We start from the raw sequence: 27,005 nt of genomic DNA, 5'->3' as shown, positions 1-27,005 counted from the left end.
CCTCGGCTCATAGCCTCTTGTATCTTAAGAGCCATCAATGACTGAGTTGTCTTTACACCACATCCCTATAACACTGACTCTTCTGCCTCCTGCTTTCCCTTACGGGATCCATACAGTTACGGTAGCCCTCATAGACAACCCAGGAAAATCTCATCTCAAAATCAGCTGTTTAGCCATCTTAATTTTACCCTGCCATGCATCATTACATATTTATAGATTGTGTGGGGGAGACTCAGATCCTTTTGGGGATCCATTATCTGTGTATTTCCTCATGTATAGCACCTTTGGGAGGAAGAAGATGACGCAGATATTCATTCCTCATCTTTCAAATTGTGGAAGAGTGGAAGGGTAAGGCCATGGCATTATGGAGGGCAGTCTGGTGCAGAGCCAGAGCCTGACCCCACAGATGAGCATGTACTCCCAGATCCTGATGTTGATGGTGCTCACTCACTACTCCTAAAATTCAGATGGATCCCTCCTGTGGGGATGATGGCCAGCTACCTGACCAAGCAGTACTTATTTATGGCGGTTTCACTTAACTCTGGTCAGTTCATTTCAGTCACTCAGTCGTGTCCGACTCTTTGCGACCCCATGGACTGCAGCACACCAGGCCTCCCTGTCCGTTGCCAGTTCCTGGAGTTTACTCAAACTCATGTCCATTGAGTTGGTGATGCCATCCAGCCATCTCATCCTCTGTCGTCCCCTTCTCCTCCTGCCCCCAATCCTTCCCAGCATCAGGGTCTTTTCCAGTGAGTCAGCTCTTCACATCAGGTGGCCAAAGTATTGGAGTTTCAGCTTCAACATCAGTCCCTCCAATGAACACCCAGGACTGATCTCCTTTAGGATGGACTGGTTGTATCTCCTTGCAGTCCAAGGGACTCTCAAGAGTCTTCTCCAACACCACAGTTCAAAAGCATCAATTCTTCGGCGCTCAGCTTTCTTTATAGTACAACTCTCACATCTATACACAACTACTAGAAAAACCATAGCTTTGACTAGACGGACCTTTGTTGGCAAAGTATGTCTCTGCTTTTTAATATGCTGTTTAGGTTGGTCATAACTTTTCTTCCAAGGAGCAAGCGTCTTTTAATTTCATGGCTGCAGTCACCCAGGAGCACTCAAATTAAGAGAAATTTGAAATTTTTCAAATCAGTCAAATTAAATTTTATACATCTATATTTTCCTGTTGCTGTCTTTTTGATGCTTCTTTAAGTCAGAATTTTTATTTCAAAGTTTTCACCAATTTTCATTTATTAGAATCTATTATATTAGCATTTCTCAGTGAAACATTGATTTATCTCAATAGATAATGGAAGCATGTCTCAAATGACATGACTTTTTATGCAGAAATTTTAAAGCATTTTAAAATGTAAATATTATCACATAGGGACTTCCCTGGTGGCCCAGACGGTAAAGCATCTGCCTATAACGCGGGAGACCCAGATTCAACCCCTGGGTGAGGAAGATTTCCTGGAGAAGGAAATGGCAACCCACTCCAGTATTCTTGCCTGGAAAATCCTATGGACAAAGGAACCTGGTAGGCTACAGTCCATGGGGTCGCAAAGAGTCAGACACGACTGAGCTATTTCACTCACTCACTGATTATCACATAATTATAGGCACAAATAATCATGCTATTAAGGCAACAGAGAATTCAAAAGTTATATCTTTTCAAATCATGCAAAGAAATTATTGTCTAGACAGCACTTTTCTGCTTTAATAAGATTGCTTAAGTTTATTCTTATGAACTATAACAATAAACTTAAGTTCATAAGAATAAACTTAAGCAATCTTATTAAAGTTATAAACTTAAATAATCATATGAAAATTAAATTATAAAGAATGTCAAAATGGAATGTGACTCACATCATTTATAGACTGGATTTGGTCAGGAGCAGTTGAATAGATCAGTTGGAACTTGAGCTGAACATTGTATTATGGTTAATATTTGATATTTAATCAAGTCATATGATTTATTAGAGTAAATCATAAGTAAAAATGATTTAAGCAAATCATAGAACTAACAAGTGAGTTATTTGTGCAAGACTGGCAAAAAATAGGGATATACTGAAATTTAGAACTAAGGTACAGTATGTTTGGAGGACTCTGCTTAGGTTTTTTAAAGGTTTATTTTTTTCATCAAAGTATTGTAGATGTAGGAATTTATGTTTTTAAAATGAAGGGACACTTATGAAAAAAACGCAACATAAATTAAAAGTTGTTTCCTATTTTATAATAATACACCTGGGGCTAATACTTTTTCGTTGGTATGTTAGGTGAAAGATAATAAAAGCTAACCTATCTCAGAGCTTACTGACTGTGCTTTGAACCGTTTTTCCTCTCCCTGAGAGCTAAGTAAGGAAAGGAACTCTTAAGTGTCCACTGCTGTCTCCTAGTGAAGTAGAATCTAAAATTAGAGGGATAGTGGAGAGAAATAATTTAATAAAATAGCAGAATAGGGGTTAGATTTTGCTGTAAGTTGGATGAGAGAATTAACTTAAGTAGCAGTGGGCAGTAGGATGACATTTATGCCGCTGGAAATCTTGTAACGACTTAGTTATGACTCCTTTCCTGTTTGTATGGTCTCTTCTTTAGGAAACTCTTAGAGAAAACAAGCGAAAGGTACCATAACTCAGTGAAAAGGTGGGTGGCCAGTATAGAACTGTACTCAAAGAGTACAGTGTTCTGTACCATGTTCTCAAAGAGTTGAATTTATTCCTGAACATCAACATTTTTTAAAGCAATGTATCATCCTCCATCCAGCAAATGCCTGCCATAGCCAATAATACGTTGGCTTGTCCATTTTCAGTTTGTAGTACAAAATAAATGAAAGCCAAGGACATTACAATTGGGAGGGAAGGAGAACTATTATTTAAAAGGCTTTTAAATGATGTCACTATATATTCTTTTAACAACATCCTCTAAAAGCCTTTGAAAAAATAGTCCCTTCCCCCTCAGTTGTTAACAAAGACCAGGCTAGGGACTGCTCTTTAAAAGGTTGTTAAATGGTGATACTATATTTTTTAATATCAACATCATTTAGAAACCTTTTAGAGAACAGTCCTCGTCACCCACAATAACAGCAAAAAAAAAAAAGGGACGTGGGGGAAGGGATTACTTTTTTAAAGGCCTTTGGATGGTACTATCAATAAATACAGCAATATTGTTTTAAAAGCCCCTTTCCAATGGTGATTCAGTTTTTTGATATGTACTTTTAACCTCAAGACCCTATGTTATCAGACAGATTGGTGTTTTAACATTGAGTGAAAACTCAATTTACTAATAATCCCAGTAGTGCCTTTTATTGAACAGTTTAAAAATCAATTTCACATATACAATCTCATGTTATCCTCAGAACAGCTCAGCAAGTAGACAGGATATGTATAATTAGCCCCATTTTACAGAAGAGAAAAACAGAAGCTAAGTGAGGTTGTGATTTAGCTAAGTTCTCACTACTGACATTTGGCTGAGTTGAAGCCATAACCCCAGTCCTAACAATTTGATCTAGTGCCCCATCCGGTGCCTCTGGTTACCTTTACTACTTTTTTTCTAATTGATATTCTTCATTGCTCTTTTCAACATGTACAAACACTGAGAGTTAATTCTTCATAATTAGCATGTAAGTGGAATTCTGTAATTTCAGTACTGAAGGTAGTTGGTAGGAGGCTTATTAATACGGTACTTCTGATGAAGTAAAGAAGTATAAAATATCTCAAAAGTATTAGTAGTCTTCCTATGATGTTAGAGCATTCAAATTTATCTGAGATTGTGCATTGCATCATAAATTTTGTGTGCTTATGAAATTATCACTTGAAATTCATTTTCAGGTATCTAGTTTGTTATATAACTGATAATTTAAAAACCTAATCTCCTTTTATTGATTTGCTTTTGAAAGTTATTCTGCTGACTAAGGATACTGATTCATAATTAATATCATAAGATTCTCTCCGTTATCATCAATCTTTGAAAGAAATCATAAATGCTGGTTGCTCCCACTTCCTGTAGTTCTCTGAAGAAGAGGAAAAAGTTTCCCCACTAGCTTTCAGGACTAACCTTTATTTCCCTTTATCACAAGGAATACTTTTTTTCTCCTGAAAAAGGTAAAGAATCGTAGATTATTTATTGCTTAACAGAAATGACAGTTAAAAATGGTAAATTCTGATCTTTGTTCTGCCAATGTTTTTTTCCTTTTGCTAATAAGCGTTGCCTTTAATGATAACTAAAGACGAGTACTTTCAGCTTCAAAACACTTTCATATGTAGTATCTCACTGAATCCTTATAAAACAGTCCTACAAATTAAGTAGTATTACCGTTTATTTTCTTCCCCGATGGCTCAGTGGGTAAAGAATCCGCCTGCTGTGCAGGAGACACAGGGGATGCAGGTTTGATGCCTGGGTGGGGAAGATCCCCTGGAGGAGGAGTTGGCAGCCCCCTCCAGTGTTCTTGCCTGGAGAGTTCCATGGGCAGAGGAGCCTGGCGGGCTACACAAAGAGTCGGACATGACTGAGCACATGGCACGTAGCACCTTTATTTTACAAATTCTGGCTCAAAGAAGTTAATAATTTTCTTCTCATCAATAACTTTTAAGTTCTTCTAACCTAAAATTTAGTGTTTTCTTTCTTACCACTTCCAGCAGTAACTCTACCTGACAAGAAGGGAACCATAGCCTTTCTTGCTTCTGAAGAGAAAGGTTTCACATGCCAGATACAGGGGTAGCCTGAGAACACCTGGACTGGTGCAGATACAGGCACTGAGGCCCCAGCCCTCGGTCTTGAGCCAGAAAAATTCATACTCAGTTGACTTTACTGAAAGTAAAAGTGGATCATCAGAGGCTTTGCTGCCACAGACGTGGCCTCCAGAGACTCTAAGGGTCCTGTGTCAGAACCGACGGTCTCTCTCATCAGAGGCTTTGCTGTCACAGACATGGGCTCCAGAGATTCTTAAGTTTCCTGTGTCGTAATCCACGGTCTTCTCCCCACCCCTACCTCCTCACTAGAGAATATAAAACATGGGGTTGGCAAAAAAGTTTGTTCGGGTTTTTCTATAACATCTTGCGGGAAAACATGAACAAACTTTTGGCTAACCCAAAATTTGTACACAGATCAGGAAAAAGTATGTGTGTGTGACAGAGAGAGCTAGCTACCTAGTTCTTTGCTCTCAGAGAACCCATTTCCCCAAACTTAGCCTACATCAGAAATTCCTCAGCAACTTATAGTTTGTCCGATTGGCATCTCTGCTGTAAAAAGAATCCTTTTCTTCTTTGTTAGATTCAAAGAAAGTGTGCCTGCAGAGATCTGCTACTTAAAATGAAAAGAGCAGTAATAAAAGTGCCTTTCCAGTTTGTACATCAACTAAGACATCCTTCTTTTCCTTCCTCGCGGACTTGATCTAGATGACATCCCCATCCCTCTGTCTCCTAAGTTACACTTGATTTCAGTGCAAGCAGCATGGCTAGTTTTTAGACACCGTTGACCCCATTTGTGAAATTAATGTGTGGAACAGCTACCACTCCCCTCACATACTTTGATAAAGTACTATTATAAAGCCTGGCTTTCCCCCTTAGGATCTCCCTTTGGATCTTGCTGTCCGATAGTAGATATTCTCAGCATGACCTCACTCAGAATTCTCTAGAATTCTTTGACAAAATCATTATTAACAGCAAGATGGCTTGTGTGACGCTCCCAGATGTTGCATTTGGCCATTCCCTTTCCATCCTTATGTTCCTTCCTCTTTTGAGGCCCATTCCATCATCTTATACCCTCTTCCTTCCCTTGTTATTCTTGTCTTGGGATCTATTCATCACTTGCCTCCATTCAGATCTTGGTGTCTTTCACATAATCTCTCCAGCCCCACATCTCCCAGGAAGATCTCACTGTGTATACTATCAGCCTGTGACATATGTAACCTCACAGACTCTTTGATCTGTTCCATTCCAAATTTTGACCTGTATAGAATTTCAACCAGATACTCTTTTATTTCAACTCTGAAGTTATGTCTTACTCCCATACTTGTGCCTATCATGTTAACACCTTCAGGCCCTTCACTCCTCCAATATTTAGCCTAGATTTACAACAACCCTGAAAGATAGATGGTAGTTTCCCCATTTCACAGATGTGAAAATTGAGGTCTCTAGAGTATGAATAACTTTTTTAATGTCATAGGCCTAGTAAGTTGCAGAGCCAGAGGTTCAACTCATCTATCTGGCTTCAAAGCTCAACACTTTCTAACCCCTTCCTCACTGAGCATATAAGGGAGGTACAGTCTGCGGCAGTCTATGGTACAGGTTGCAGTGGGAAGAGTCAAGAGACAGGGAGGCCAATTTGAATGGGCAAGCAGAAATAAGAGGCGAGCAAAGACTTGGGAGGTACAGCCAATCATTAATTACGATTAAAGATTTCCATACTGTTTGAAATTGTTTTCAATAAACACTTCTTTTGCAATTTTAAATTTTAAAAATGTTTTACTGTTGTGTCACTGATGACTTGAACTAAGCTGGTGGTAGACAGCAGAAAAGAAGAAAATGAATACAAGAGACATCAGACTTCTCAAGTAATTGTTGGAGGGAAATAAGGATGTCAAACACGATGCCATAGTTCAGTTCTGAGCTTGGTTCAAACGGAAGAGGGTCTACCATTTTCTTTTTTCATATGATGTCATTGATATTGTCAGAAAGCAGGTGAACTACTAAGATCATATGATCATCATATCTGTCAGATAACCACACATAATTGTTCTGTTCTTGTGTAAAATGCTCTGGTTCTGACGAAATTTATTGTAGCGCGTTATTGGAAGCTTTATGCTGAACACTTTGGAAACCAGATTATTTTGTTTTTATTAGCACCCTACAGTCCATGGGGTCGCAAAGAGCCGGACATGACTGAGCGACTTCACTTTCACTTCACTTTAAGCCAGAAGTCAGAAAGGAAATATAAAAAAAAAAATAGTAGAATAGTATAACATATCTGTATCCATAGTTCTGGAACTATTTCTCTATGAAAGTGGAATATATAATATATACAACCATATAAAACTATATACACATCATTCTGGATTTCAGATTTATTAAAAAGTAAAATATTGACAGTGAGGCTTATAGGTTTTCCTTTGGGGAGAGGAAAGAATAGGATATTATTATAAACTGATTTTACCTTCCTCTCAACAGCTGTGGAAACAGAATACATCCTGTATGGGAGTCAGCAAACATTTTGTAAAGGGCCGGAGAGTAAATATTTTCAACTCTGCAGACAACAGCCATTCAACTCTGCCTCTGTGGCAAAGCAGCCAGAGACAATATAGAAATGAATGAATGTGGCAGTGTTCCAGTAAAACTTTGTGGACATTGAATTTGAATTTCTTATCATTTTAGTGTCACATAATGTTATTTCTTTTTATTTTTTCAAAAATTTGAAAATGTAGAAACTATTCTTAGCTCACAGACTACACAAAAGCAGTGGACTAGTTTTGAGTCACAGGCCAAGTTTGCTGGAGCCTGCTTAACACCATACATGAAGTAAGGTTCTCACTAAATGTTTGTTGATAATGTACTCAGATCTTTCTGCAAATACACTTTTATTTATTACCAAAATAAGAGGTGAATATACTGATGACTAAGATAAAAGTAATTAGTGCAATCATTGATACTTTCTAGAATACCTTAATTTACATATACATGGAAGAAGTTATCTTTAGAATTATAAACCATTTATTTAAAGTCATATTTGATGGAAAAATATATATTTATTTGAGTCTTATGTATACAGTTCTAGCTAACAGTTAAGCAAATTTACCCTTTGCTTTTTTTTTTAATTTTTTTTAATTGAAGGATAATGGCTTTACACAATTTTGTTGGTTTCTGCCAGACATCAACATGAATCAGCCATAGGTATACTGCTGTTTGCTTTTTTAAATCCTGTACTAGGTGCTAGGGGGCTTCCCTGGTGGCTCATGGTAGAAAATTCACCTGTCAGTAAAGAAGACACCATTTTGATCCCTGGTTCAGGAAGATCCCTTGGAGAAGGAACTGAGAACCCACTCCAGTATTCTTACCTGGAAAATCCCATGGACAGGGGAGCCTGGCAGGCTTCAGTCCATGGGGTCACAAAAGGGTCAAACCCAATTTAGCAACTAAACAACAGCTAGGTACTAGTGTGTGAGTGTGTGTATATTCTCAGTCGTGTGGGGTCTTTGTGACTCCCTGGACTATATAGCCTGCTAAGCCCCTCTGTCCACGGAATTTTCCAGGCAAGGATATTGGAATGGGTTGCCATTTCCTTCAGGGGATCTTCCCGACCCAGGGATTGAACTCTTACATCTCTTGCATCGGCAGGCAGATTCTTTACCACTGTGCCACCTGGACCCAATACTAAATATTAAAGCGGGCTCACTTTCTACAGTTTACTGGGCAAATAAAGCAATACTCTAGCTTTCTGCATTATGGTTCTTACCAGTTAGGATTTACACTGGTTTAAAAAGTGCTAATTTAAAAGATGAAACTGCATCTCTATTTACAACTATTTTCTGGTTGGTTTTTTATAAATCATATGCTACATATATATATATATATATATATATATATATACACTGCCATAAAGTAAACCAAACAAAATTAGATACAAAGAAAGTATTTTATGTACTACAGACCTTTATATTTTTGAAGTCCAAAACCAGAGTAGATTGATAATATTAAAAATGATTAAGTGTCTGAATGTGGATTAAAGCAAACGACTAGAAGACATTGTTTTCATAAAGCTTTATGTGGAAGTGTCGTCTCTGAAATAGTAACGCAGATGTTGAACAAGGTTTATTCTTAGGCACTTACTTGATACTCCCTGTTTTATTTTCAATTCTCATTTAAATTTTATAATTCAATCATTTTGAAAGAAGTTTTACAACTTTAATCTTAATAATCTCAAAAAAAAAGCAGACATGCTATGTCATAAAATAACTATTAGTGACTAGTTTGTATCCTATAAATCTAACTTGAGTTGATAATATGGTCCATTACCAGCTAACTGCACAGAGTATTTTTCATTTTACACTCTTCAGTTACTTTTTAGTGAAGTGTTAAAAAATATGAAGCTTTTCTCCTCTCTAAAATTGCACGCTGTCTGTCTGTTATTAGGAAGATAACAGCTCTTATAAATGTTTCAGTAAGCGCTAAGTAGACAGTTATGTGCACTCTCATTCCACGCTTATTTGCTTACTGTAATAAACTGATAAAATATGTGTGGTTTGTCTCTGTGTATCTACAGGCATCATGAGTCACATAGATTTCCTTTAGAAATAATGTTGTGTCTGCAGAATTGATTGGTTATTTTCATAAACCATCTAAAGGTACACAAATGACTTTTATTATTTAAACATATGCTGTGTAAAGATTTGTGAGGATTATCTCACTGTTACTTGATGCTTTTTGTTCTGTTAACTCTAGACGGAGGCTTTATATTTTAGAGTTATTACAGTTACTGAGCTAATTACCTTCTCAGGAATCATAGTGGGGATAACCCATATCGTTTGCTTATAATAATAAGCAAAATTTTATATAATAAAATTTTATATAATCTAAATTTTTAATTCTTTGAACATTAGCAATTAAATAATTAAATCAAAACTTTAAAAATATTGTCTTTTATACTATCCTCTTTATACAAGTTTCAATATTTAATGGAAAATAATGTTTTTACCTGAACTAGATACTTTAAGAATTAATGTTCATATCATAGAAATCCTTCTAATTGTTAAATTGTTCTTTGCGTGTGCCTTTAAGAAATATGGTATTTTTCATTTGTGCATAATTATATGCACTAGGAAATTTTAAGTCAAGTCATATCCTAAAACCGACAGGTATTAATATTGATAATCTTCACTTATCAACACAGTAGGCTCCTTGAAAAACCGTAGTATTTTTAGGAACAGTGTTATAGTTGAGCACTCAGCATCTGTTAAGTATAGTTATGACCAATGCTAGTAGTATATTGTGTGTAGATCTCTGTAGACATTTAAAGTAGAAAAATTATACTTTGAGTTCTAAACATGGGTACAAGTGTGTTTCATAAATTGAACATAAAATCAAGGAATAAATGGAGAGACAGATAATACACATAGCAAATAAGCAAATTATGTGATTATGTGTATTGTGTCAGAGAAGGTATTAAGTGACTATGGAAAAAGAAGAAAGGGGAATCAGAAGGTCAGAAGAAAGAGATGCAAATGGGTTAAACCTCGTTAAGAAGGAAACATTTGAGCAAAGGTATACCGGCGCTGAGCCATGTGAGTATTTGGAGATGGTGCATTCCAGAAGGAGGGATCTAGTGCCAAGGCCCTGGGTGGAAGGCTTACTGGTGTGTGCAAGGAGTAGGAAGGATGTGGGGGTGGCTGGAGTGAAGTGAGTTATGGGTTCAAAAGTAACAGGAAATGAGGTCAAAGAAACACAATGGGGCCAGGCTATAGGGGGCCTTATCAGCCTTTATAAGAGTTTTTAGGTTTCATTTTCAATGAAATTGGGAGCCACTGAAGGGTTTTGAACAGAGAGACGACATGATGTAACTTTATTTTAACTGATTCTTGTTGGCTTCTGTGTTCAGTATGTGCTCTGTAGGATGCAAGAATAGGAGCAAGGAGACCAACTAGAAGGCTATAGGAGTAATCCAGATGTGAGATTGTGGTCACTCACCTTTCTCCCGAAGATACGCATGGGAGACATAGAAGTCAGAGAACAAAGACAGGCAAACTGGTCTTGTATTAGCCAGGGTTTTGCTATGTAGCCCCAACACAGAACTTCAGTGAGTAGTATGGGCACATCAAGAATTCCTCTTCCCTAAAGAGATAGCCTTGAACCAAAGCAGGCTTTTAGGTTGAACCATAAGAATTGCTAATTCCACTCTTTTTTTTCTCTTTATTCTTTGAGGTATAGTTGATGTACAAAATTATTTAAGTTTCAGATGAACAATATAATGAATCAGTTTTTAAAGGTTATACTCCATTTATAGTAGTTATAAAATGTTGGCTATGTTCCCTGTGTTATATGATATATCCTTAGAGCTTATTCAGTTTATACATATTAGTTTGTACCTCTTAGCCTCCTACTCCCATCTTTCCCTTCTCCCTTCCCTCTCATCATTGGTTACCACTAATCTGTTCTTTATATCTGTGAATCTACTTTTTTTGTTGTTATATTCACTAGTATGTTTTCTTCTTTAGATTCTACATACAGCATTTGTCTTTTTTTGTTTGACTTATTTCACTTAGCATAAAACCCTCCAAGTCCATCCATGTTGTTGCAGATGGCAAAATTTCTATTCTTTTTTATAGCTGAGTGGTATTCCACTGTGTGTGTGTGTGTGTGTGTACACACACCACATCTTCTCTATCCATTCATCTATTGATAGACATTTTGGTTGCTTCCAGATATTGGCTATTGTAAATATGTTGTTAAGAACATTGAAGTGCATGTAGTTTTTCACATTAGTGTTTTCTCTTTTTTTTGGATATGTATCTGGGAGTGGAATGTCATATGGCAGTTCTATTTTTTAGTTTTTTTGAGAAACTTCCATATTATTTTCCACCAATTAACATTGGTGGAACACAACAATTTTTGGTGAGGATGTGGAGAAAGGGGAACCTGTCTACACTGTTGGTATGAATGTAAATTGGTGAAAAATAACATGGAGGTTTCTCAAAAAATAGAACTGCCATATTACATTCCACTCCTGGGTACGTATCCAAAAACAGAAAACACTAATTTGAAAAACTTCATGCACTTCCATGTTCACAGCAACATATTTACAATAGCCAAGGTCTGGAAGCAACGGAAATGTCCCATCAGTAGATGAATGGATAGAGAAGATGTGGTGTGTATTCTGATAGTTGTGAAGAGATATCTCATTGTGGTTCTAATTAACATTTCTCTTAAAATTAAAGATGTTGAGTATCTTTTTATGTGCCAGCTGGACATCTGTATTTGTCTTTGAAGAAATGTTTATTCAGATCTTCTGCCTATTTTTTAATTGGGTGGTTTGTTTTTTTGATGTTGAATTGTATGAGCTGTTTATGTATTTTGGGTATTAACTCCTTGTTGGTCATATCATTTGCAAATATTTTCTCCTGTCCAGTAGATTATCTTTTCATTTTGTCTATGGTTCCTTTGCTATGCAAAAGCTCTTAAGTTTAACTTAGTCCCATTTGTTTGTTTTTGCTTTTGTTTCTCTTGCTCTAAATCAACTCTTTGATCTACAGAATTGGTAGATTCATATGGTTGAACCTAATCAGATGCCGTGCATGAGTTTTGCCATAACGTCTTTACCAGGGCTTTAGGGGAAAGAATGAGAAAGTACATTCTCCCATTAAGATTTTATTCCCCAGCCCCCCAGTTAGCATCCTGAAATCTGACTAATCCTGATTAGTAGTTGAATTGCGGGAGTTAAATGACAGAAACTGAATTTGAACTGGCTTAAACCAAAGAAAAGGGGCAGGGGGTTCCACTTCCTAGAGTATTTTACAGAAAGCCATGCATGCTTCAGAAATGGTAGGAACATGTCAGCTTTAAGAACCATCCAAACCAAAGATACCAGCAGGACTCTCTATCATCTGTGCTTTGCTTTATTTCTTGCTGAGCAATATGGCAGGAAATGTGGCCACAGACATTATTAGAGTTTTAAATCTCAGACTTTTAGCCACTTCAGAGAGATTGACTCTACTTCCCAAGTGCCAAATCCAAAAATCCTAGAAAAGGTACTCATTGGGCCAGGTGTCCATTCCTGAACCATTCCTTAATGTGGTCAGATCATGAGTTGACATGAGAACATTCCAGCTGCATCAGGAACTGAATGGCAACATTCTTAGAAGATGGTCGGATGTGTTAGGCAGTCCTGGACATAACCTCTATAGGTACTACACTGGGGAGAAAGCTCCTTTGAAAGACCAGCCTTTAGTCTTCAACCAGATAAAACCAATCCTGAAACATTGAATTCTGATTCCTCAGTGTCTGTCATAAAACTTACTTGATACTTTGTTGTCAGCCATCAGAAGACATTATAAGACATCAGAAACCCATAGAAATAATTATCCAGGTTATAAAATCAACTTTTACGAAGGAAAATGAAAAAAGTAGCTTCTACTATATAAAGTAGGCTTCTCAGTAGCAAAGTGCGCTAGCCCAGGTGGTACCATTGTGAACATTCTGTAAAGGTGCCCTTGAGTTAAGCTAGATTTTTAGCTCACATCCCCCTCTCAGGCAGTTACAGCTGCACAGCTGTACATGATAGTCCTACTCAGTGTTAATTTAGCTCTTTGGAGTAAGTGGATCTGGGAATTGTTGAGTGACCAAAAAATAAGGAAATGAATAGGTATCAAAGAACTGTGAAGGGTATGAGATGTTGCCTCACTTGCAGGTTAACAAATTAGCCTGAGACAATTTCATGGCTACTGATAGAAGGCACAGACCCCTGTGTCAAAAGCAAAGGACAGTTTATTACTCAGAGCAATAGCAGTAGCCAGGGGAATGTCGTTCTTGCCACTTCCCCAGTTTTCACAGGGTGACACGATGAATGCTAGATATGACTGCACATGCAGTGTGTTGCTTTAGAGAAGAAGATTTTTAGCATAAATGATCCCAGCCTTTTGTAAGGGTCTTTTGGTAAACCTGTCCAACCTTTGCGCCAGAGGGGAGGCACTGAGCATGTTTCCAAAGACTGTTTGCTATACGTCCTGGAAAAGATTTTCAGGAGCCAAGCTATTTGTTAATGCCTTTCCTTAGAAGCTGTGCAGAACTGTGAGGAAATATGGAGAATTATTCCTCAACAACTGGAGAAGGAAGGATGTGACATTGTGCCCTTAGGTCAGGGGTCAGCCAACTTTTTCTGTAATGGGTCCAGATAGTAAATATGTTAGGCATTGGAAGTAATTAGCTCTTCCACCGTAGAGCAGAAGATCAACCATCCACAGTATGTCAAAGAATGCAAATGGCTGTGTTCCAGTAAAACTCTATGAAACAGGCAGCAGGTCATATTTGGCTTGAGGGCCAAAGATGGTCTGTTTTGTTCAGACTTTTCAAGTATCCTTAAACTTAAATCCTCATTTTCATAGCCCCAGCCTAGGTCATTCTCTAATTAATTTACCTTTTAGTATTGTTTTAACATTTAGTAAAATAATCATTATCAATTTTGAAGTCAGAAAAGCCATCTTAGAATATAAGCACCCACAGATCATATGTGTGTTTCTGGAGTATAAGTAACTAATCTGATATACAAAACATTGAACTAAAGTCTTGTTTTCTTGTCAGAATTAATTGTATTACATGTGGAAATTGGCAAAGGATTTATGGAACCTACTGGTTTTATTGAACAAAATATCATCTATGTAGTTAAGATATTAGAGGAGATTCACTAAATGTGACTTGTATGAACTTAGAAAATAGGTTAGAAAAAAGTCATTTTCATTTAGCCCATCTTTGTAGTTTAAAAAAGCTATATTATTAACCTCTAAATGCCATTTAGGAGCTATTTAGTGTGAAAGAAAACATAGGCTTCTTTGCATTATCATAGATAAACTTGGAGGATTGTTACGGAGGACCTTTTTAGATGCTAACTTCATTAAAGAGTGCTTCTTGAATTTGGCTGGGTGTAGAAAGAATGAGTGAAGACAATTACACTGTTTTTCTTCTATTGCTGCTCACTGCTTTAGCATCATTTTAACTATCATAATAAAGGTGCAGAATTTTGAGACAAAGTAGGGGAAAAAAAAATATTTGGACCATGTGTCCCAGAACTAGATTGAGAGAATTCAATACACCAACTCAGACAAGTTGATAACTCTTAAATGACATAAGGCATGCCTTCAAAGAGGCCAAGAAAATATTGGCAGGGGGACGGGGTAGGTGGAGGAATGAGGGACACTTTGTTTTGTCGAACAACTGAATCATATTGTGGGGCTATAAGAAATAAAACAGTGTGGTACTGATTTAGCCATTCTATCAAGGTTCAAAAATGTCTCCAACTAAATAATAAGAATGTTTGCATTTACAGATCATTGAGGAAAAGCTAATCATTGAATCATGTACAGATGTTAAGTATTTGGAGGAAAATGATTAAATATAGAGTAAATATACCTAAATTAGTTCCTCATAAATTGAAAAATTGGAACCATGAGAGCTCTGGAAGAAAATGTAAGTGAACAGTTACCTGATCTTGAGGCAGGGAAGATCTTTTAATCATTGAAGCAAAGGAAGAATCACTTAAGAAGGAGGTTATAGTCTTACAGTTTACAGCGAAAGAAATTCAAGATGAAAAAAGTTAAAGGAGTCAAGATTGGAAATGAAGGTATAAGTATCTACCTATAATGAAAGATATTATAATCTGCCTATAATGAACTTATAGGCAGATATAAGTTCTGCCTTATATCTTAGTTTGAAAGCCCAAGGAAATCAAAAGACAAATTATTAAAAATAATAAGAAAATTGGCAAAATGTCCAAAATATATAATACCTAGGAAGAAGATAAAGTTTACAATCTCTAAAAATATATATATTTCTATAACTGCAATTATTTTCTTCTTTTTTAGATGTAGATTGTCAAAATATTTTAATATATGCCTGGAGAGTACAGAAGAATTTTTATAATTTCTGACTTCATATCTATCTATGCAATACCCTACTATTGTGTCTTATTGTGATTTATTTAATACTTTAGGGAAAATAGGAGTTAAATGTTATGAATTTTTGCATATTTTCTAAGAATTAGTAACTATATTCACTAATTCACTTTTTTTTTCTTTTTCCAATGTGCAATAGGTCAGTACTCCTGTCTTTGTACCAGGGAGAACTCATGTGCTGCTTCATCGAATGAGTGGGAAAGGACTAGCTGCCCATTACTTCTTTCCAAGACAGCCTTGCATTTTTGGTGATAAGATGGTCTCTGTGCAAATAACACTGAATAATACCACTGATCAGAAGATAGAAAATATCCACATAGGAGGAAAAAAACTTCCTATGGGCATGCAAATGCATGTTTTTAATCCAATAGGTAAATATTAATTCTCATTTATTGCTTTAACTATATTTGATAATTAAATGTGTTTATTTTTAAAATAAAGTAGAATACATATTATTTGATTGATCTTTAGCAAACTCGGTTTATATTGGGTTGGCCAAAACGTTCGTTTGGTTTTTTCATTACCATGGCATGGTAGAATCTGAACGAACTTTGTGGACAACCCAACATTAGTTTTTCCTTTTTAAACCAAATTTATCATGTAAGATAAATACATTTCTTTGCCCTTAGCAAATCAGGTGCCAGCAATGCTGATAACCAGTACTGATGAAAAAATGGTTCTGGAGAATCAAAATTGCTCCCCATTTTTCCTACCTGCATCACCCACCCCCACCTTTTTTCCTGGTCAGCTTCCTTCCCTGCATGATTTTACTTTGCCTTTTGGTTATAGTACCTCCTGCATCTTTTCTTCCCCATTTTCCTTCACATTCTGTATATTGAAATGTGAAGGGAGCAAAGACTGAGAGGGTGTATACCAATTCTATTTGTCTTCCTCTTTCTGAGGGCAGAAAAACCCACTGGTATTTTCACACATCATGTGTTTTAATCTGTTGCCACCATTTAAAAATCAGTATCTTTTCACATTAAAGGACAAACCCAGAAATCTCACTGTTCATGGATAAAGCACAAGAGTATGGCGGTGCCCGTGCTCTATTCCCACCTGCTGCACAACCAGCTGATGCCAAGTAGGCTGCCCCTCCTGTGTACCATGTGCCTTCCAGGCTACCTCAGTGCCCATTGCATCATACTGTCTCTCCAGCTATTACAGGAAATACACCTTCTTGGCATTAAATGTTAACAGTTGTATGGCTTACTTTGAATTTTTAAAATGGTACAGTAGTTAGAATGTTTAGCTCTATTTTGGTTTTGTGTGAGTGGAGGCAGTCCTACAGTTTAGTTGAAAGAAGCTTCAGAAAAGATCTTAATTAAAAGTGATATAAGGTTTCTGTCATTGAATCCTTGAAGTATTACAATCAGATAGGTCCACATAGTTCCTTTTTTATAATACTTTAGGTGAGCAAAGCCTTTTGACCAGGTAACTGTGCCTTCTTTACTCATTATTTCCTATCATATAGTTATTCTGCCTTTCTCCATCTTTGCCTGAGTGAGCTCTTTGACATTGTTGAATTCTCTCCTCTGTCATTTTAATGAGTCATTCAATAAAGAAGTCATCCTTTGTGTTATATTTTTCCACAAAGATATAAAAAATTCCTAATGTTGAGATGAAATTTGGTAGCAGCCAAAGTAGAGTTAAAGTAAATTGATTTCAGAACCCACTTAATATCCTTTTTAAAAGATAATTTGGTAATTAAGACACCATTTAAAGAATACAGTGTGCTGATTCTTATTTATTTTGTGGTTAACATATTGTCAAGGAATTAAGAATATCCCAATTTGTGTTCTTTTTTATTGCTTGCAATTCAGCTTTTTTAATCTAGTTAAAAAGTTACTTTAAAAAGCATCAAGCAACTGATATATGCATTGTCTGAAGGTTGAAAATGTTATCCAAAGGTTAAAACAGTAGAACAGTATTAACATTTCTTTGAGCTGGCATAATGAGTTGATGAGTTGACCTTTTGTTGGCCTATGTAGAACAGAAGAAATAAATATAATAAATTTCAGAGTATGGCCTTCACACCAAAATAAAATATGAATATATATCATTGCCTCAGTACTAGTAATAGGCTTTCTTTTCTTAGGCAGATTTCCTGACCATAAGGTTTCATTCATTTTGTTGGCATTTACTGGATACCCTCAAGATACAGAGTTCTTTCCCATGCAGTATAGATTTGTATGTAATAACCACATAGTCTCTTTCATCATTAGATAACAGTAGAGTTCGGAGTATGATATATCTTAATTAGTCCTCCAAAAACATCCTAAGGATGCAACAAAAATACTGCATTTTCATATTTTTGTGAAATAAGGGAAGTAAGATATTTGTGTTCTTTAATAAGCACATATGTGTATGTTAAGGAGTCCAGTGACTTTCTTATTTATCACCACTCTGTTCTCTTTTTCTCTGTAATATGAGAAAACTTTTTTGTCAGGATTTTGCCCTGCCTTTAGCATGAAACTGGATTCCTTGCAAGACTGTTAGGAATAAAGTGCCATTTTCCCATGAAGATCGGGTACATGTACACAAGAGATTTAAAACACACACACACCCCAAAACAGTAGCCTTAGGCTCTCTGCACTATATTCAGCGACTTTATGTTAACACTTGACAAGTTTGAGTTCAGCTAAGATTTCACTAGTTACTATACAACTATCCCGTCATAGTAGACAACATCCTATGTGATTTCATTTTTCGTTTTTAATATAGCGGTGTAATAGAACCAATGTTTTTTCAGCCATTTCTGCATAACCCTCTCATGTATATTGTGATGATTCAGAAGCAGTATTCAACTATAGACCCCTGCCTGAATGAACTTTTCCAATGTATTCTAGTAGGCTTCAAATATTATAAAAGTCTGTTATATGAATAATTTTATGCTGATCACTTTGCTCTTGAAAGTGAAAGTGAAGTCATGTCCGACTGTCTGTGACCCCATGGACTGTTGCCTGCCAGGCTCCTCAGTCCATGGAATTTTCCAGGCAAGAGTACTGGAGTGGGTTTGCCATTTCCTTCTCCAGGGGATCTTCCCAACCCAGGGATCAAACCGGGTCTCCCGCATTGCAGGCAGATGCTTTACCATCTGAGCCAGCAGGGAAGCCCCTCTGCTGTTGAAGCTTTCATATAGTAAAACATACCATTGATCATGAACTAGCCTCCAGAATTAGTATGGCACTAAGCTCGCAGTTAATTATCTTAAGACTGAGGATGTTATGAAACTGTGTCAAACAGTGCCATCATCAAGGCATCCTAAGAACTGCCACTTGGTCAAATGAGATGTGAGCGTATGTGAGACAGAAAGATCCAGTCCCGAGTGCCATCGTTTTTTGGAGATGACAGCATTTGCTACCAATGTGGTGTCAGGTGCAAACAAAACCAAACCCCAGGATATCTGTGGCACAGAAGAAGCATTAAGGTTTCAGTGAAGAAGAGCGTTGAGCAGTGTGACTGACAGCTATGAACTGATAAGGTGTAAGCTTTAGGAGAAATGCAAGAAAACTATCATTGTAGTTATTTACAGGAAAGCCTATTTGTCAAAGATTAAGTAGCAAGGATTCTGGGGTACTTACAGACCCTCCTGGTAAATGTTAGGTTTATAAATAAATGGAATTCCAACTAGAATCAGCACACCAATAACACTTTAAAAATCAGCATCAAATACCTCCTTATAATGCTTAATCTTCATTTAGGCTGTTAGATATAAAAATGCTTCTCAATATTTTAAGCTTATTGAATTATTTTGTCCTACCTGTACCATGATTTCTGTAATAGTTAGCATTAAATGGGAAATTATACCTATCACAAGCCCTAGGATAATCACAGTCTACTGGACCATTGTGTGCTTGCTAAAATATAATTACATCTAATAATGCAACTAACAATACAACCACAGTAATACTGGAGACTTTAAACAAAGTAGAAATCAAAAGTGAATGGTTTCTACTTAAATATAGAATATATACAAATATTTATACTAAATAGGTATATGTTTAAGATCCCTTATTGTTCTAATGTACAGCATTAGTCTTTGACTCTGGAGTCATAAGCAGTGTAAAATGGTGTTATTGTTTATCGTGAGTTTTATTATTATCAACCAGTACTGTATATTGAAGCAGTTATTTCCCACACTTGATTAGTTGATAGGTGAAGCTTCAGAAATTACACATCTACAACATGTCATTTTATAATTTGTTTTTTCAAGATAACATAATCTGCTACTAAACTTTCTTTGAGTAATTCTTCAAATAATACAATTAGACTTACTGTTTTGGTTCATATAATGCTAGTGATCTTCAGTAATATCTGAGGACAAGTTAATTTCTTCTTCCAGCTTTGCTTTAATTTGTTTGCTTTAAATTTTGGACTTTCCCTTGTGAAAATTTAGGACATTGCTGAAAATGTATTTTTTATATCTAGAGTAAATATTCCATAGTTTTAAGTACATAATGTCTTAAAAGCACCCAGAGTCTGGTACAGATGTTCCAAACAGGAAAACATTTATTTCCTTCTCACCTTCAGTTCCTGTCAAGACAATATTGTAAAACATGGAATTTCTCAGGATAAACTATATTTCTGAAACAAATAGATGTAATATGTTCATTGTAGTATGTGCAGAATTAAGTTGTGAAAAAGAAAGCCTTGAGGTGAAATTGCTTTATAATTTGCTTTAATACCCTTAGTTTTAAATTATTCTTACAAATTATCATTAAATTTGACTGTTTTAACCAAACCACAAACATTACATATGTTTTCAGTGTTTAGTTTGCCTCTTTTTCACTTCCTCTGTGTTTTCATGTCTAAATTATCTTATTTCCTAGACTCTCTTGAGCCTGCGGGATCCATTACTGTTTCAATGGGTATTGACTTTTGTGATTCCACTCAGACTGCCAGTTTCCAGTTGTGGTAAGTTGAGTTGTTCTTCTGTGTTCTTGTTACTATAAACAATAGCAGATCAAAATCAAGACTTTCAAAAGCTTTTTCTATGAGAGGAAATATTTACACAATTGTGTTTTTCTTTGGCAGTTTTTAGACTGCTGTGAAACAGTTGGAAAAATTATGTGTGATATATGTATTTTTAGTATTTGCCACACAGATAGCCATTACAGTCTGCTATACGTGGTTAAAGGCTTCTCTGATGGCTCAGACAGTAAAGAATCTGGCTGCAATGTAGGAGACTCAGGTTCTATCCCTGGATCAGGAAGATCCCCTGGAGAAGGAAATAGCAACCCACTCCAGTATTCTTGCTTGGAGAATTGCATGGACCGAGAAGCCTGGTGGGCTACAGCCCATGGGGTGGCGAAGAGCTGGACATGACTGAGTGACTAGCACTTTCAGTTTCACTCTTCTGATGTATGATTTTTTTTTGCTTATCTCTATGCTTCTGGAAAGAGAAGGCAATGGCACCCCACTCCAGTACTCTTGCCTTGGAAACCCCATGGACAGAGGAGCCTGGTAGGCTGCAGCCCATGGGGTTGCGAAGAGTCGGACACAACTGAGCGACTTCACTTTCACTTTTCCCTTTCATGCACTGGAGAAGGAAATGGCAACCCACTCCAGTATTCTTGCCTGGAGAATCCCAGGGATGGAGGAGTCTGGTGGGCTGCCGTCTATGGGGTCGCACAGAGTTGGACACGACTGATGTGACTTAGCAGCAGCAGCAGTGTGCTTCTGGAAAATTTAGGAGAAAATTCATGAGGAAAACTCAGGAGAAATTAAATTTCTTAATATTGTTGGCTAGCCCAGGGAAGATACCTTTTGAAGCATTTTATGATATCTTAAGCCCCTTAAGTAGAGGATTACTGATTCTGTCAGTACCAAAAACCCACACATTTTTCCCTTTTCCCTTTAATTTACAAACTGCTTTTGATGAAATTCAAAAGAGAACATTTGATCAGTTGGCAAAGTTTTCATAGGTGAATACTATTCAAAAGAGCTTTTCTAGGATTGAGATTTTTCATTGTTATTGTTTTATGTAATGTTTTATACACTTCTGATGAAATCCAGAAACTATTAGCAAACTAATACAAAGCTGTATTTGTGTGTCTTTAAGAATTGTCTTTGAACTCATTTCTTTTATATTTTTCTGATTTAAGATATCATTTGTTATTTTGATTTGAAGTCCTTTGTTCTTCCTCTGAGAAGAATTGAGACATTTTATTTATCTAAATTTTAGGTAGCTTCTAACAGAATTTGTTATGATAAAAACCTCCAGATTTAGGAAATACACACTTTTAAATAAGTTTATAGGTTAAGTATAATGAATCTTTCTTTTTCATATACCCTTTCAGTACCAGTAAGTCAGGCCTAATATTATACCATTTATTGCTGAGAACCTGCAATGATGAATATAAGCAATGTAGCATAACACATTGATTTTATGCAGATCATCACCTTTATGTTTTGGGAGGTCTGCTATATTAGTGATATATAAAAACTGATTACTTTTCCCAACATTGCCTAGTAATTGTTTATTATTTTTCTATTAGACAAACAACACAGATCAATATTACTGAGCACAAGACTGTGAGTAACATCACTCTAAATAGATTTGCCTCCAACACCAGAGGTATATTCATTTTAATGATTTCGACAATGTGAGCCCAATGACAAAGCTTATGCACTAAGTTAGGGCAAAATTAAGAACTAAAAAAATTCTTTTTTTTTCTTTAGTTTATATTAAAAACCTTTTTAAAAAAAATTTATTTATTTTAATTGGATGCTAATTACTTTACAGTATTGTAATGGTTTTTGCCATACATCTGTGCAGTGAAGGGTTTTTTAAAATATTTTTTCACTACAAAGATTTGTAGTGAAATTAGGTAAGATTTGCATCTTGTCTTTGACAATTAACTAAGTCCCTTTAGGGAAAAATATTTAGATAATGTTTGATTTTTATCTTCCATTGAAAAGTATATATGAATAATTTTTTTCTCAGTTTCTCTTAAACTAATTTTAGGAAAATGCTGAATTTCTTTTAGACAGAAAATAGCCTTAGCTATTATAAGCATCTGCATTAATATGTTTTTCTGTTGTGAAGGTATGAATTAGTTATTTATTGTAGATTTGTATTAAGTACATAACCACACTAGATCAAAAATTATTTTTGTGTGTATTCCAAAAAGAACACTTTGTCTTACATCAAATGTAATTGATCCTGAAGCAATGTAATCACAATTACTCACTTTCTTAATTGGCCTGCCCAAAATCAGAAAATGGAAACCGATCGACAGTGTTTAAATCAATAGCTTCATAGTAGTGCTAGTGGAGGTAGGGAGATAGTGGTAATGGGTAGATCAATTGGTCTTAGACGCCAATCACTGACTGTGCCTTTTGCATAGTAAATAGCACTTTTTGCTTAGTGATGTGCTGTATTAGTGTTGGTAGTTCAATAAAAAGGGGGGGAAAAGCAAGAATGGCTGATACTGAATTTTTTCTTAAAAATGTGTTATCCAAATCAATATATAAAATTGTGGGTAGTAAGAGTGTATTTGATAGGAAGCCTTCAGAAATGCTGAGAACATGGATTATGAGCCCTTCAGGTACACTTCTATTTATTTATAGAAAAGGAACAAGAGTGAAATGATCCTACTTTAGTTTCTAGATTAATTCTCTGTATTGTTATAGTTATATGATACATATATAGACAGATAAAGCTATTATATAAAACTGCATAGTTATATGGATACTTGATAAGTATTAATGTCTCTTTTTTTGCTTTGCATTTTAAATGGTCATCAAATTAAGTCCTTGATTAAATGTGTATAATATACATAAATGTGTCTCTAAAAGTAGATGCAGTGCATAAACAGGTTTCACCCTTGTTACCAGCAGATATTAATGTATTAACTAGTATGAAAAATTATATGACTTGGCTCAAGTTAGAGGACTGAGCACTAACATCCACCCCTCTTTTTGCCCCAAATCATTAAAAAGTCAGAAAATACATTCTTTAATAGAAAATGAGCACTAAAAAGAGAAAGAGTGCTATTAGCTGACCAGAAATTGTGAAGAATTACTGGCAGTTAGAAAGCAAATGGGAGCAGATATACAATAACAGAGAAAATAAAAACCACAGAGCAGAGCACTTATGGGAGAAAACTACTATAATGGTAAGAACAAATCTGGCAGAATATCAAACACAAAGTGAACAAGTGAAAAGAAAAGTGAGGGTAAGACAGTATTAGGGAATGAAAGAACTACTTCCAAACCCCTGTTCCCCAAACTTTCCCCTAGCAGCAGGCACCATACACATTTAATCAAAGACCTAAGAATTACCCTATAAAGAAAGTGAACAACTACTTGCCCCAGAAGGACTTTTGGTAAGAATGTGGGGCCCTAAGAGAGCAGCAAGGGTTGAGTTTATAGGAAGGAAGCAGGATGGTCAAAGATGAGATGAAATGCAGTTCTACCCAAGAGAAGGATATTCTCAAGTCATCTACACCAGGATAAAGCCAATCTTGCATCTGTTGGTAGAGGGATAAGGCCGTTGCCTACCTGCCTCCCAGCTTCACAACCAGGTAACCAGTCATGTCTCACCCACTTAAGAAAACTCCAGCCAGCCCGGCAGGGTAGAGGAGATCCATAGAAATAACACTCACTAACATGTATGAAATAGTAGCTATGTGCTACACACTATTCTAAACACTTGGCATTGTGTGTGTTAATTTACTTAATTCTCAGAACATTCCTATGAAGTGAGTAGTAGTATTATCCCATTTTAGAGATGAATTAACTAAGGCATAGGAAGAAAACTTGTCTAAAATCTTATAGCTAACATGCAGCAGAACTTGCTGTGTTCGTTAATCAAACCTAGTCCTTCATTATAAATACAGACAGACAGCTTAGGATGACCAGACTTTTGAAGGAAGACATTAATTTGAAAGGGAAGGCTCAAAATGACTTACAAAGACTAACCATTCATGAAGGGAGCAGACAAGCTGAGAAAGAGACAAGATATCTTTAAAAATTATAACTAATATCTGATTCCAGAGAACACTTTATCTATAAAGTAAGAATTTATTGCTTACTTTGAGAAAGAGTAATTAGACAATTTAAAGTTATTCTTAGGGATTTAAAAACATAATTCCAAAAGGAATTCAGTAGGTGAATGATAGACTGGACACAGCTGAAGTCTGATTCAGTATTCCATCAAAGAGTCTCAGTGAGTGAAATCAAGTAGAACAGAAGACAAAAAGAGAGAGATGGAAAATATGAAAGAAAAGTTAAAAGAAGCAATTCATCTAGTAGGTCTGGAGGGAAAGAAAAGAGACAATGGAGAAAAGAAATAAAGAAATTAGAGGAGAAAATTTTCCCAAGCAAATGAAATGTATAAGTCTTCAGATTGAAAGGACCCATCAAAGGCCAAACAGGGTGAATGTGAGCAACTAGCAAAAAGTCCACATTCTGGTAGAATTTTTGATAAGGAGAAAACCACTTTAGTATCTTCCAGAGAGAAGAAGAAAAGCAGCTTACCTAAAAATGTGAATGGAATCAGATTTCTCCTCAATACTGTCATCAGTTCTGGTGACCAGAAGGCCAGGGACATAACCTTGAAAATTTTGAGGAAGCCAAATGGACATTTTTCAGACAAGCAAAGATTCCATCCGTTTACTCCCAAACGACCTTTTCTTGAAAGGATTACTCAAAGATATAGCTAGTAAAAAAAAAAAAATTTTAATCTGTGACAGAAAAATAGAATAAAAAAACAGAGAAAGAATTCTACCTGTAAAATTCATCAATATGTAAAAATAATTGTTCATACCTAATGTAAAAAATAAACTAATGATCTGGAACAAAAATCTCAGCATGAGCAAGCATGAGGAGAAATGATGGTGTTCTTGCCATGCTTCACAAGAGAATTGACTGATGGCAAAAAGAAGTTTAAATATGGTTTAAAATGTTCAAGCTAACCTCTGAATTAACAGAAATATGATGCTTATAACATCCAAATGACCAAAGGAAAGAAAAGGCGTGCTTAAAACTTGACCAGTTTAACAAAGCAGGAAAAGAAAAAAGCATGGTAAATAAAAAATAAAATAAGATGACTAAAAGGGGCCACACGTACTGGTTATCAGAATTCAAGTCCATAAGTTGATTTCCACTTATATTGGGCTTGTAAAAACACAATTAAGCATATACTATTTATAAAAACCTCACCTAAAAAAGGGTGGCACAGAAAAATTGAGAATAAAAAAATAAAATGTTTATTTGTGTGTTGATTATCAGACATACAAGTTACCTATCACCACATGAAATATAAGAAGCATTCTCTTTTAAGTCAGAAAAACAAAGTTTTACCCTCTTTCAGCACTTTCAGATTTTTATGGAAGTTCTAGCCAATACAAAAAGACAAGTAAAAATAGAGGTATAAATCTAGAAAGACGCAAGATTATCATTTCTATCCAACATGTAATTACCAACCCACAAAGTCTTAGAATCAATGAGTTTAGGACCCTGGTACGAATCATTATGTGAAAATCATTAGCATTTCTATATAATAGGAATGACCAATTTTAAAACATTATGAGTAAAATTATTCTGTTTACAAGAACAACAAAAGGAATAATTAATTAACAAGAAATACACGATACCTATGTGGGAATTTTTTAAAAACCTGAAACTTTCCTGAAGGCCTTAAAAAGATGATATAAATAAAAGTAATAAATCTGCTGTGTTCCTAAATGGAAGATAGGACTCTCCCACTTGTTAATCTTCAAATTCAATGTGATTCTGAGCTCAATTCCAGCAAACCTTTTCAAGGACCTTGACAAATTTCTAAAATTCACCTGGATAAAAGGATGTCCAAGAAAAGTCAAAACAAAAATTTAATGAAAAAAGCCTTTTTCAATAATAACTTCAAAATATTCTTTAAGGTCACAAGAATATTTTTATTCAGCGTAATTGGCTATTGGCACAGGAGTTAGTGAAACAGAACAGAATTTAGAGATTTTGTATATCATGAAGGTGACGTTTCATATTGGTGAGGTGAGATTTCATGTCAATTGTGTATGGACCATTTTCTGTAAAAAAATAAAGATGCCTTCTTTCCACAGATTACTCCAAAGTAAATTCTAGATGCATTTATTATTTAATCATAGAAACTATAAAAAGTGTTCAGAAATAATATAAACAAATAATTTTATACTCTTTGTGTGGGGGGGTCAAAATTCAAGCAAGACACAGTATCCAGAAAGGTATAGAGAAAAAGTGACAGGTTTGACCATAAAAGCTTTTAAGCTTCTCTACAAATGAAGAAAATATTGATGTTATAACGGGTGAGAGATAGTAAGAAAGTATTACAGCATTTTTAGCAGACGAAAGTTTAGTTACGAGAATATGTAAGGAA

The 27,005-nt window shown here is 35.7% G+C and overlaps 1 protein-coding gene across 7 annotated transcripts in view; it reads left to right on the top strand.

Annotated features, from left to right (window-relative positions):
- Positions 1-27,005, top strand: part of AP3B1 (adaptor related protein complex 3 subunit beta 1) — a 234,808-nt gene that overhangs the window by 182,937 nt on the left and 24,866 nt on the right. For all 7 annotated transcript variants that reach the window (XR_014058467.1, XM_081505951.1, XM_081505949.1 and 4 more), the window contains 2 exons: positions 15,786-16,017; positions 20,479-20,563. Coding sequence is in view for 6 of the 7 variants with exons in the window: in XM_081505951.1 (XP_081362077.1) it covers positions 15,786-16,017; positions 20,479-20,563 (317 nt within the window). In the remaining variant the exon portion in view is untranslated. The remainder of the gene's footprint in view (positions 1-15,785; positions 16,018-20,478; positions 20,564-27,005) is intronic.

The sequence above is a fragment of the Giraffa tippelskirchi genome, chromosome 7 (assembly GCF_054371585.1).
Source record: "Giraffa tippelskirchi isolate mGirTip1 chromosome 7, T2T-mGirTip1v1.2.pri, whole genome shotgun sequence".
Lineage (NCBI taxonomy): Eukaryota > Metazoa > Chordata > Mammalia > Artiodactyla > Giraffidae > Giraffa > Giraffa tippelskirchi.
The sequence above is the reverse complement of the archived record's forward strand: the minus strand, read 5'-3'. Positions and strand labels throughout refer to the sequence as shown.